Source organism: Pipistrellus kuhlii, unplaced genomic scaffold (assembly GCF_014108245.1).
Source record: "Pipistrellus kuhlii isolate mPipKuh1 unplaced genomic scaffold, mPipKuh1.p scaffold_m20_p_5, whole genome shotgun sequence".
Classification (NCBI taxonomy): Eukaryota; Metazoa; Chordata; class Mammalia; order Chiroptera; family Vespertilionidae; genus Pipistrellus; species Pipistrellus kuhlii.
In genome coordinates, this window is record NW_023425551.1 from 44380599 (window position 1) to 44393916 (window position 13318).

The window sequence follows — 13318 nt, forward strand, 5'->3', positions numbered from 1 at the left end:
TGTCCATCAACAGGTGAGTACAAAAACCTGTGGTATACTTACACAATGGACTACACAGCTGTAAAAAAGAAAACAGCATGGGTGGATCTGGAGAATATTATGCTAAGTGAAATAAGCCAGTCAGAGAAGTAAGTATTTCACTCATATGTGTAATCTAATGAACAAAATAAATTGAACAAAAACAGATCCAGAGACACAGAAGCATTGAACAGACTGTCAAACCTCAGAAGGCAGGCAGGGGAGGGTGGCAGATAGGGAAGAGATCAACTGAAGAACTTATATGCACATATGCATAACCCACAGTCACTAACAATAGGTTGAGGGCCTGGGGCGTGCTAGAAGTCAAGGGGAAGGAGACCCATGCAATACTTTCAACAAAGATTTCAAATTTTTATTTTTCTTCTCTAAATGCATGTTTAAAGCCAGCTATATATAGTTATGTGTGTGTGACACATACATAATGAAGTATAGCTTTTTCTACATACATAAAAGAATAAAGCCAGCCCTAGCTAGTTTTTGGCTCAGTGGATAGAGCACCCGCCCTGAGATTGAAAGGTCCCAGGTTCAATTCCAGTCAAGGACACATACCTCAGTTGCAGATTCAATCCCAGCCCTGTTGGGGCATGTGTGGGAGGCAACCAATCAATTGGGAAGTGTTTCACATCAATGTTTCTCTCACATCGATGTTTCTCTGTCTCTCCTCTTTCCACTCTCTAAAACCTTGGGTAATAACAACAACAACAAAAAAAACGCCCCAAAAGAAACAAAAAACAAAGCCAGTGCTAAAGAATAATGGTTGGCTGAATTACATATGAGCTGCATCTACAAGACAGCAAACTGTTTTTGTGGCAGCTGTAAGTTATATGCTCACTGCTCATGAAGTCAATGGTGATTCTAAGTTAAGATGCCCACACCACTCCCAACTTTTGTACAGCCAGTAAGTTAAGTGAATTCCTCCACTCCCACGTGAACCAAATGGCACAGGAGGGCAAGACCTAAAACTGCAAGCCATGAGCCTTTGTTGGTTTTGCATAGTCTGAGGGTAAAATGTAAACCATAGAACCCTTTTATTTTCTTCTAGTAAGGATGGTAGCACCTTTATTCTACCTTATAGAATCCTCTCTCTCTATATATCCTCTTAACACCCTTTTTCTTTTCATGTCTAAATATTGCCCATACAAAAAAAAACTTTCCTTTTTATTTGAGATAAACTTTAGCTTTTTGTAACTAAAAACTACATACTAGGAAGTAAAAGAAGAGTTTAAATTTTAACAAAAATACATTAGCTGCCATATTTATCTTCAAGCAAGCTTCAGAATCCAAATCTCCATCTATTATTTTAACATCAATTATGCTTGCTTTGGTTCAAGTACCACCATTCATTACAATATAAATCCAGCAAACCAAAAGTGTCATTTCTTTCACTAAAAATGTATGGTATGGTCAAGTGAAATAGTACTTTATGAAACAGTTCATATATAAATATATTCTAAGTTATAACTAATCAGCTTTACTTTTGACCACAACCATTTCCATTTGTAAAATGGGGAATTCCTCCCCTGAGAGGTACTAGATGGAGGATGGATAATTAGTATAAAGTTAAACACCTTTAGCCAGTGAAGTGAAAGTTAGAATCCACCTCCTAGTCACACAAACATGAGAAACAGGCACACACACAAAGAGTCAAGACTATAAAAGGGGGAGGAAGGGGCCAAATTATTATTTTAGAATTTGATTACAACCGATTTTGTTGGAAATGAAGAGATATTTTAAATTTGGATATCAATATAAACCAAAAACCAGAAATTAAGTTTAGTAAAAGTGAGAAGTTTTCCAGTAATTACAGATTAGAAGGCAGAAATCAATTTAGAGAAACAGACAAACCTAAGTTTACAATGATTGTGCCACAGATTTAAATTTCAGTAGTGCATTAGTAAACTGTTCACATTTAGATCTTCACCTTGAGATTCAATAGCTGTTTCTTGAAAAATCTCTCAGTACCTGTGCAAATAAATTGGTCTTCCATGTGCCTTAGCACACACTTAAAATTTTCTCCATTGTATATATACAAAACACCTACCATTTGGGCAGGGCAAAATACATACTTTTATAACAAAACTATAATGTACCTCTGAAGTATCAATATACACATAATACATGGTATACAGTATTTACAAAATATAAAACATAATACAAGCTGTTTGTAATTTTTTAAAACCCATCTTTTGCCCTCCTAGGTTAAAAGGCAAATTTCCATTCTGTACCAATTTTCTTTTCAAGAATGCATGGATTTTGGAAAAACTTCGTTTTACATACATACTGAGATCTAAGTTTGAACTTTTAGGAGAGTTTTTAAGTGTACTGCCATCAATTCTCTATTTTGGTTGGAATTTTCAATAGTGCTTCCCATCCAGTGACTAGGTGGTTTTGGAAGAACACTAGGAGAAGGTGGATCACTAAACTTTGCCCCAGCATAATTTTCCTTTTGGCTCACTTCAGTTAGAAATGCTGATTTCTTCAAATGCTTTTTTTTAATGTTCTCAGTGTTTTTAAAAGACTTTTTTTCCTGCTTCTGAATTATATCAGATGAAACAGAATCCTGCCAAAAGTTATTTTCATTTCTTTTTGCAGAGGTGATCTTGGTTAGTGGTAAGTTATATTTGCTTTTCTGTCTGTTTATCTTTGGTTGTTCACACAAGTGCATACCATGAACAAGCTGCCCGTGGGGGATGGTAATTTTCTCCGATTTTCCCATGTTTGATTTTAAAACCTATAAAGACAAGGAACATAAAAGTGAATATAGTCTCATGATAGAAACCAGTCACAAGCCTCATATTACATATTTAATATATATTTAAATAGTTACACTGAACTTTTAGTTTACTGTCTTGGTTAAAACCATGTTTGCTGCATTTACCACTGGATGTCCAAGCATGCACATACCTGTTTGAATACTACTAAAAATATAGTTGATCACCACTGTTACCAGTATGCAATGTGTAAGCCAGTTTTAAAATGTTAAGAGTAAAAAAACCAAAGTAACCCCAAGTCCATCTTTCTGTAACTGTAAGGAAGAGAAATGCCAACCTGTCGCTGACAAACGTCAGTTTTTACAATAGGATGTTGCCAAGAAAAATTTTCTAATGCTTTTGGTTAGTTGAGAGTCTGTTTAAAAATAAAAACTATGTTAATAAGTATACTAAAAAAAAAAGTATACTATTTACCTTTAAGACAGGTACTTTCAAAAAGTTACTTCAGAATAAATAAATAAAATTAACTAAAGCTAGATTTTAGGGGAGGACGTGTTTTGATAATGGTTACTAAGTACCCAGAAAAACTATCTCCTAGATTCTGAAAACAAAATTTTTCAAATATTTAAATACTAAAATAAAAACTCGAATACTAAAACACTTACTTTTTGTCATCTTTTCCAGATATAGCAAATCAGAAAAAAAGGGGAAAAAAAGGTTTTCTGCCTGTCCCCTACTTTCTGGTTTCACAACTGCTCCAAAAATGTTGCCACACTAATTCTATTTTAACTCAAGTGCTCCTTATAGGAAGGCACGGCTGGATGCAAAGTATAAAGTAATCCATTAGATCACATTACCCTTCCAACACTTGAAATATGCTAGGGAAGCAGGACACAAATACAGAAAGGACTCGTTTGCATACTCCATGTCTTCAGGGAAACTGCTCATAGAGCTCTCTAGTATCATTCTGGAAGAGAAAGGACCTTCCTGACCTGGAATCGAAGTACAAAAACTCACTAATATTTCAGAACAGCCATCTAATTTTAAAACTTGAAAGCAATCTGAAATAAATTAAGGAACTGGCACGAACAAATTTATTTTTTCCAAAGGCACAGCTGCAAATCTCTCAGCGCAACAGCCTTTCAACAAATGGCAGTAGCTTACTTTCATGCCATTATTGTGAGATTAGATTAAGTTTGAAGTTGAGTCAGTAAAAAGTTTTATCTTGATGTGTAAAGATTAATCTCAAATCATCTTAACGATTTAATCATCTCACTGGGGTTTTTTAATCCATTTTACACCAGTCCAATTGCCTGACAATAATTGGCCAGCATAACGTAGATGTCGATCCAATTGTTAACTCTTCTTTCGAAAATGTCCGTTTGGACACAATCAAACCACCTCCCACGAAGAAGTCCTGTACAGTCTACAGCAGACATTAAGTTCCGTCCATCTGGTACACTGGCACACAAAACACACCATCGCTTCGGGGCAGCGGGCACTCTGCCGCCGCCCGAGTCCGCGCCGAGAAGCTGAAGAGCGCAGCTAAGTAGGTCGGGCCGCGGGGGGCAGCGCCGCAGCGAAAAGCCGAGCCCGGGGCGTCCGGCCAGCGCGGCCCGCTCCCGACTGCGCGCCCGGGCCGGCGGCGGGAGTGTGAGCGCCCGCCGCCGGGAAACCAAGGATCAGGACCCCACCCCTCTCCCTGCCCCCCGCCCCCCGGCCGGGCCTCCTTCATCGGCGCCACGGCGCTCCGCACGTAGCGCGCGCTGACGTCACCCCAGGCCCCTCTTCCCTCCCCCCCCCCTCCGCGCGCCGGGAACGCTGAAACCCCCTGGAACGCCGCCAGCCTTCTAAATCGAGGCTGTTGCTGGGGCGCAGCCGCTGCTCTCATTGGCTGGCCGCTGGGAGCCAATCAGCAGCGCCGCCGCGAGCCTCTCCCTTCCCCGGCCCCCCTCCGCCCGAACGGAGCGGGCGTCACGGAAACTTCCCTCCCGAGTAAACAGCCGCCCCCCATCCCGACCCCCCTACGAGCAGAGCCCCAAGCCCCAGGGCCCGTGTGGGCCCGACTAAGCGCCGAATTCCCAACGGCCCCCGGCCCCTCGCGGCACTCACCACCTCTTTCCGTAACGCGGGCTGGCCGGGCGCCGCGGAGGGCAGCGGGCCGGGGAAGAGGTTCGCTTCCTCAGGTCGCGTTGCAGTCGCAGGGCCCGGGGCTGAGGCGGCGGCGGCCTGGCTCGGGGCTTCCTGCGCTCCGCTCGGGCCGCTCTCCAGGCTCGGCCGGTGCTGCTGGTACTGGTGGAAGCGGCTGGGCAGTTGCCCCGCCGGGCTGGCCCGCACCTTCTTCTTTCGCCGCTTCTTGGGAGCGGCCCGAGGGGTGCCCGCCGCCGGGGCGAAGTTGCAGTTGGGCAAGGGCGCTGGGGCTCGAGGCTGAGGGGTCAGACACGGGCCGTCCCCCCCTAGGAAGTGAGGGAGAAAGAGGGTGGGGGGCAGCGCCCGAGGGTCCGGGATCCGCGGCAGAGGCGGCGGAGCGGAGGTCACCATCGGAAGGGCCCCGAAATAACCGCGGGCTGAGAAGCCGAGAGGTGCCAGGCGGCCGCTCAGGATCAGCGGCTCCCGCTGCGGGACGGAGACGACGGTCATAGCTCCGGAAGGAGGAAAATGGCTCGGCAGGAAGAGAAGGAGCAAGCGAAGCCGGAGAAGACAGGGCCACGGCTGCTGCGGAGAGAGGCGAGCGGCGGAGAGCAGATTAGGACTCGGGCGGTGGCGGCGCCGCAACCAACAGCCTCCGCTCCAGCGCTGAGTGTTGTTATCGGAAGCTCCGCCCCATCGCCCGCCCACCTCCCCGCGGAAGCCCAATCAGAGCCCGACAGGGCACGCCCCGCCCCCGGCCCCGCCCCCGGCGCCCCTGAGGGACGGACACACACAAACAAGCCGCCCGCTGCAGCGGGGCACAAAGAGCGCGGACTGCGCAGGCGCCGCCAACCGGCCCTACTGAGGAGAGTGGGGCCGGCGAACAATGAAGTTCCCTGTCACCCCGCCTCCTCCCCCCTTTTCCTTCCTTATCCCCGCACCTCTCCTTCCCGGCAGAGGTCAGGCTGGATTTGGGAATGGGGTTGCGAGATTATGAGGTTGGGGAGGTGGGGGAAACCCGGAAGCACCAAGGCCATTGACCTTGGGGAAGTAATGTCTTATTTCAAGCCCATTACAGGTTTGGGCTTTTTTGTTGTTTTTAAGATTTCCAAGTAGATTATGGGGATTTCTTTCTTAGACATCGTGAAGAAAGTCAGTCCCCGCTTATATCTGATGAAGTGTGGTTCGCGTTCTTCTCCATTTATTTACTCGGCTGAGCAACGCGGCTCAGCCATGGCAATCGGAGTAAGAATGAAGGGAGTGGAATCAAGTGATTGAGATTTGCCCCTTAATAGGGGAAAAGTTTCCCATACATCCGTAGTTGGGCATTGGAAAAGTTACTACCTTCGTACTGGAAGGACTGTTAGACTTTAGGGCTGAAAAACGACGGCCTGACACTGAATAGGAAGCAATGGAGGAGGCTTGCGTCTCTGAGAGAGGGAAACGGCTTAGCAGCAGTGTTTTGCTATCTGTTTGTAAATAGAAATCTCACTCTTTCAGGTCCCTGCCCTGCGCTCACACACACACACAAGAACTGTGGCTATTTAAACAAGAGCTGATGTCCCAGGAACTGCTCTTTACCTAAATTTGACCACTAAGGAATAGGCTCCTCATTTTATAGGACAGAAAACAGGTTCAGAAAGGCAAAAAGTACTTGTCAAACATCATACAGTACATTAATATCAGAACTTGAACTCCAGTCTAGGTTTAGCAAGAACAGAGATTGATATCCATACAGCCTGCCATATTAGATGGTAGGGGTTTTTTTTAGAACATAATAATCTTACAAGTCTGTATCTTTAGTTTCTAACCAATACTTTTCAGCTTTGTAATGCTTGATAAGTGTTAATTAACTAGGAACTTGGTGCACAAAATTCGTGCATGGGGGTGGAGGTCCCCTCATCCCCCTCCTGGGCCCTCTCACAGTCCAGGAGCCCTGGGGTGGGGGAGTGTGTTGGACATCCTTGGGAGGGGTTCCTGCCACTGCTGCTGCGCCTGTCAGCCATGAGGCTGACTAAGGGCTTCTGGCTAAGTGGTGCTCCCCCTGTGAGAGTGCACTGACCACCAGGGAGCAGCTGCGTTGATCAATTTACATATTACCCTTTTATTACTATACTAGAGGCCCAGTGCATGAAATTCATGCATGGAGGGATGTCCCTCAGCCCAGCCTGCACCCTCTCCAATCTGGGACACCTTGAGGGATATCTGACTGCTGGTTTACAGGGAGTGGGCCTAACCCAGCAGTCGGATATCCCTCCCACAATCCAGGACTGCTGGCTCCCAACTGCTTGCCTGCCTGCCTTCCTGATTGCCCCTAACCACCTCTGCCTGCCAGCCTGAACACCCCCTAACCAATCCCCTGCCAGTCTGATTGATGCCTAACTGCTCTCCTGCAGTTCTGGGTTCCTCCCAACTGCCCTTCCCTGCAGACCTGGTTGCCCCTGACTGCCCTCCTCTGCTGGCCTGGTCATCCCTAACTGCCTTCTCTTGCAGGCTCGATCACCGCCAACTGCCCTCCCTTGCAGGCCTGGTCCCTCCCAACAGTCCTCCCCTGCTGGCCATCTTGTGGCAGCCATCTTGTGTCCACATGGGGGCAGCCAGCTTTGATCACATGTGGGCAGCCATATTATGTGTTGGAGTGGTCAATCTGCATATTACTCTTTTATTAGATAGGATAGAGGCCTCGTGCATGGGTGGGGGCCAGCTGGTTTGCTCTGAAGGATGTCCTGGATCTTGGTGGGGGTAACTTTGGGCTGTGGGGAGGCCTGGGCAAGGGACCTGTGGTGGTTTGCAGGCCAGCCACGCCCCCCAGCGACTCAAGTGGAAGCCTTGGCATCTGGGATTTATTTATCTCCTATAATCGAAACTTTGCAGCCTTGAGTGGAGGCCGAGGCAGGCTAGGGCTGCAGAAACTTGGCTTCCTTCATCACCCGGGGCAACTCAAGCCTCCTGCTCTCTCCAGCTCGTGTCTGCTGCCATTTTTGTTGGGATTTATTTATCTTCTGTAATTGAAACTTTGTAGCCTTGCTTGCCAGGGTGTGCAGAAAGCTTGGCTTCCTCCATTGCTGGGGAAATCCAAACCTCCTGTTCTCTCTGTGGCTGCAGCCATCTTGGTTGGGTTGATTTGCATACTTGCTCCTGATTGGCTGGTGGGTATAGTGGAGTTTTGGTTAATTTGCATATTATTCTTTAATTATATAGTATGTAAGATATCAAGGTTTGACAGCAGTAATATGCAGAATAATGACTCTCAATTAACTTTAATACTATAGTCTATTATTAATGATTCTTGGATTTTATCATATTTACTAGATTTACTCATTTTTTGTGTTTTCAACACTTAATATATAGTAAGTGCTTCTGGTCATTGGATGAATGGGAATCATATACTTCAAGAGCTGTAAAAAGATCTTAAAGAACCTTTAATTCAAATTTTCTGGTCTGCAAATTCAAGTTGCATGTAGGGCCAGGTAAGGAGAATGGCCTGGCAAGAGTTGGTGAAGAGTAGACAAAGATTGTGAAACCTTTGGAATGAGTTAACTTGTTCTTTTGTTTTTAAGAGTTTCTACTTTTTCAAGGCACTGTTCATCTGTTCTCTCATTTTATTCTAATCCTTTAAAGGATTATTCTAATAAAAGGCTGAGATAGATTCTATATAAAATACATGTGATGTTTAAAAAACCGCTAAAGATAAAGTACCTTGGTTAAGGGTTACACAGTGAGTCAGGGAGTAAGTCACTTGACCTCTTAATGCCTAGACCAATGCTCTTTTTACTATATCCCAAGGCCTAAGGTTTGACTTTATCTAGGGGTAATATCACATTGTCCTGGGAAATAACTTATCTTCCAGGGGGCTACTAATTGCAGGCAGTTCAGTGAGGCCCTTAATCAAGGACACCTATTATTGTCTGTAAGTTATTGTGTGTAGTATTTCGTGTATTATTTTGAGGCCTGAATGGTAGGCTTTCTGTTAGACCCTGGATTCTGTACTTTAAGAATGGTAACCTTACGAGAGCATGTGAAATCTTGCTTCCTAGCATATGTCCTCAGTTTGGCTCAAATAAAATTTTATAAATTTTTTTTTTTTTTTTAAAGAAGAAAAGTAGGGAGAATCCAAGATGGCTGCACAGGTAAACACCTAGCCGCAGCCGCACACAACAATTTCAATAAAATACAACTAAAATATAAAATGGACATTACCCAGAACTACAGGAAAGTTAGTTGACTGGAAATTTTACAATGAGAAGCAAGGAGAAAACCAGAAGGAAGAGCGGAGGAGCTGTAAAAGCCTAAGGTACGGAGACACACAGCGCACGCAGAGAGGACGAAGCCAGAGAGAAGGGGGCGGCTGAGTGCCTGGCTTGCATTCCCTAGCGGGAAGGAGATAAAAGCTCAGACTGTGCTGAACCCCAAACCCGACAGCGCTGAACCCCAGTTCCAGGACAGACCCCGGGGACCCAGGCTCACCCATAGGGAGCTGGGCTGTAAGGCAGAACCCCGGGGGAGCGGTGAAAGGAGGTCCCGAAGGCGTGCACATTGCGCGCAAAGAAGGGACGGTTGGCTGTGCCGCGGGATTGCCCTGGCAGGAAGGAGACAAGGGCTCCAGACTTCTCTGAACACCACCTCCAATCCCACTTCCAAGTGAACTGAACCACAGTTCCGGGCCCATTGGGGGAGAGCCTAGACTGTTTGGTAGCAGGCGAAAATCGAGGGCACCTTTCAGAGGTGCTTGCAGCGAGTACTGAAGGACCCTGGGGATTACTGAGACTCAGGAACCACATAGGGCGGGGCTGATGGAAGCCAAGGCTGCAGACTCCACCCTGAAACGCCGCCCCATCAGGGAAACTTCGAAAATGCCGAGACAACAAAATAGATCACAAACGAAAGAAATGGAGGACAAAAAGCGACTGGATATAGAGTTCAAATCTACTCTTAGAAGGTTTTTCAAGAATTTCCTAGAAAAGGTCGATAAGACCTATGAGGATATGAAAAGGGATCAACTAGAATTAATAAGGAATCAACAAGAAATAAAGAATACATTGTCTGAAATAAAAAATATTATACAGAATCCTAAAAACAGAATGGAAGATCGCAAGAATCAAGTCAAAGATTTGGAACATAATCCTCCGCAGAAGCAAGAAGGCAAGAGAATCCAGAAAATTGAAGATAATGTAAGAAAACTCTGGGACAACTTCAAGCGAACCAACATCAGAATTATGGGGGTCCCAGAAGATGGGAGAGAGCATGATATTGAAAACATACTGAAAGAAATAGTGACAGAAAACTTCCCCCACCTGGTGAAAGAATTAGACTTACAAGTCCAGGAAGCCCGCAGAACCCCAAACAAAAGGAATTCAAGGAGGACCACACCAAGACACATCATAATTAAAATTCCAAGAGCAAAAGACAAAGAGAGAATATTAAAAGCAGCAAGAGCAAAGCAGGTAGTTACCTATAAAGGAGCACTTATACGATTCTCAGATGATTTCTCAACAGAAACCATGCAGGCCAGACGGGAATGGCAAGAAATATTCAAGGTGATGAATAGTAAGAACCTATAGCCAAAGATAATCTACCCACCAAAGCTATCACTCAGAATTGAAGGCCAGATAAAGAGCTTCACTAATAAAAAAAAAAAGCTAAAGGAGTTCATCACCGCCAAACCAGAATTATATGAATTGCTGAAGGAGGTTCTTTCGGAAGAAAAAGTAAATAAAGATAAAAATTATGAACAACAAATACGTAACTATCCACAAGTGAATCTAAAAAAAACAAGGAAATTAAAAAAAAATCTGATGAGCAATATTAACTGTTGAATATAATAGAATCAGAGGTATGGAAGGAGAGTGAACTGACGATTCTTGGGAAAAAGGGAGAGGGGGTTGTGGGAAGAGACTGAACATAAACTGCGCATCTATAGATGAGGACAATGGGGGGTGGGGAAAGGGCAGAGGGTGGGGTGGGAACCTGATGGAGGAGAGCAATGGAGGGGGCCGGGAAGGAACATTTGTAATAATATGAAAAATAATTTATTTTAAAAAAAAAAAGAAGAAGAAAAGTAATCTTGCAGCTGTGGCCACCTGGGTAAATGGTGCTAAAATGGTGGCCACCAAGAGACTATGAGCTGGAATGGACTGCCAAAAGAGAGAAATCCAGGTTTTATGAATTTTGGATTTTGTGTTACTCCTTGTAATTCCTATTGGCCCTTAGTAAAGTCTAATTTTAATATTCAAACCTTGTTTCATCTGTGCTATCCTACCTAATAATAGAGTAATATGCAAATTAACTATCACTCTGATACACCAGCCACACCCACCAACCAATCAGAGTGAGTATGCAAATTAATCCAACAAAGATGGCAGTTATTTTGGGTACGCGGAGGGAGGGAGGAGTGAAGACTGAAGACAGGATAGCAGGAAGAGGGAGAGAAAATGGAAAGCAAGGTGCTGTGGCTGCTGGAGAAAAAGCACTGGCAGCTTGTGTGGGCCAGGGCAAGACGTGCAACAGCTGTGGGTGGCCTCAGAGGCGGCAGCGGTAGGAGGCAGTGGGGGCGGCTGGCTCGGTGGGGCATGTGGGTGGGGCGGGGTGCAGCAGTGGCACTTGTGGCCCCAGAGGCGGTGGCAGCAGGTGCAGTGGGTCGGGCGTGCAGAGTGAGGCAAGCAGCGGTGGTGGCAGTGCACGCACGCGCTGTGGAGAAGGTGGCGGAGGTGGCCACAGGTGTGGTGGGGTGGTTGGGACAGGTGGGGCATGCCCCACCCATTCTACCCTGCCCCACCCTGCCCGCCACAGCAGGAGAGTGGGGGGGGGGGGAAGGGCAGGAGAGGTGGCAGTGGCTGGCCAGAAGCCTTGCAGGAATATTCCTGCAACAGGTCACTAGTATGGTATAAAGGAAAAGGTCCGATGCTGTTGTGTGGGCTCAGAGAGCCAATCATGGACGTTCAAGGCTGAAGTAAATATTGGACAGTCCTCGGTGCCCTTGAAGCTTTTGATTCCAGAGCATGCCTTGCTTTTACTTTTGTTAATTCAACAGTTTCTTTTTTTTTTTTTTTTAATATATTTTATTGATTTTCTTACAGAGAGGAAGGGAGAGAGAGAGCTAGAAACATCGATGAGAGAGAAACATCGACCAGCTGCCTCTTGCACACCCCCTATTGGGGATGTGCCTGCAACCAATGTACATGCCTCTGGCCGGAATCGAACCTGGGACCTTTCAGTCCTCAGACCGACGCTCTACCACTGAGCCAAACCGGTTTCGGCTCAACAGTTTCTTTAGAGGATTTTTTTTTTGTTTTAATTGAAAAGTAAAACAGATATTAAAGAGTGGGGGAAAGAGCTAAAGGCACCTGAGGAGGCAGGCTAAGATATTCAGAGGAAATGGAATGTGGCACATTGGGATACAATCCTGGACTCAGTGACTGACAACATGAGTCTAGTTGAGGGACCAGACCAGGTAGAGGTATGAGGGTGAGGTGTAAGAAGAAGGCAGAGTAAAATAAATGGCTCTCAAACTTGCAGTCTGGTTCATTTGGAGAGAAATGATAGCCTTGACAGGAATATGAAAATCCAAAAAGGTAATTTGAAGAGAAAATTTACTTCCATGGTTTAATAAGGTTTTATTTTTGATGTTCTTAAAGTCAAGTTATTTGCAAATTATGTCTTGTCTCTCAAAAACAAAAGAACCCCCAAATAAGTTTTTTTGTTTGTTTTTTTTTTACTTGCTTATGAACCCCTGATAGAAAAAGTGTTCTTACTCTTGTTGAGTATGAAAATATGGAAATCTACTTTCCTCCATGGAAATCTGTTTACCTCTTGCGTCCAATCTGTTTATCTCTGGTTACTTCACTTGGCATTTTCAGAAAACAAGACAAACTACTTACAAGAAATTTAAAATAAATTAAGGAAAATTAAACATTTCTGTGAAAATGAAACATACAATGTCAAATCTCCTTTATTTTTCAGGTCCCAGTAGTCTATTTAATCCTGTTCTTCTAGTCAGCTAAAATTTTATGAGAAAAACAGCATGTTTCATTTTTAGAAAATTGCAGTGCTACAATTAAAAAAAATGTTTTTATTGATTTTCAGAAAGAGAAAGGAGGGGAGAGAGAGATCGAGAGAAACATTGGTCAGATGATTGGCTACCTTTCTTTGCATGATATTGCATGGGTAATATTGCATAGGAGCACCAGAAACTGCCTCATTGGAAACAAGAACTATTTTTTAAAAATCTTTATTGTTCAGATTATAACAGATGTGTGTCTCCCCCCCCGCCCCCCATAGTTCCCCTCCACCAGGTTCCCACCCCACTCCAGGCCTTCCCCCACACACACTGACCTCGTTCATAGGTGTAAGCTCTTTGTCCAATTTCTTCCTGCACCCTCTATAACCTCTTCCCCTGAGAATTATAGTCTGCTCCGTTTCATGCCCCTGATTCTATTACA

The 13318-nt window shown here is 45.0% G+C and overlaps 1 protein-coding gene across 2 annotated transcripts; it reads right to left on the reverse strand.

Annotated features, from left to right (window-relative positions):
* Positions 1-1075: 1075 nt before the first annotated feature.
* PNRC1 (proline rich nuclear receptor coactivator 1) lies at positions 1076-5560 on the reverse strand. 2 transcript variants are annotated; one of them, XM_045573180.1, is made up of 2 exons: positions 4863-5560; positions 1076-2770 (listed from the first exon to the last, which is right to left on the reverse strand). In XM_045573180.1, exons 1-2 carry the CDS (start codon positions 5388-5390, stop codon positions 2327-2329), a joined length of 972 nt encoding a protein of 323 aa, XP_045429136.1. In that variant the 5' UTR covers positions 5391-5560; the 3' UTR covers positions 1076-2326. The 2 variants fall into 2 exon arrangements, with proteins under 2 accessions (XP_045429136.1, XP_036269275.1); XM_036413382.2 differs by having other exon boundaries at positions 4866-5559.
* Between the last annotated feature and the right edge of the window lie 7758 nt (positions 5561-13318).

What these genes read in the sequence shown, in the direction of transcription:
- PNRC1 (XM_045573180.1), bottom strand. Translation starts at nt 5,390, where the DNA reads ATGACCGTCGTCTCCGTCCCGCAGCGGGAGCCGCTGATCCTGAGCGGC. An exon ending in CCGCGTTACGGAAAGAGGTG is followed by an intron (nt 2,771 to 4,862) that starts GTGAGTGCCGCG and finishes TTGTCTTTATAG; the next exon opens with GTTTTAAAATCAAACATGGG.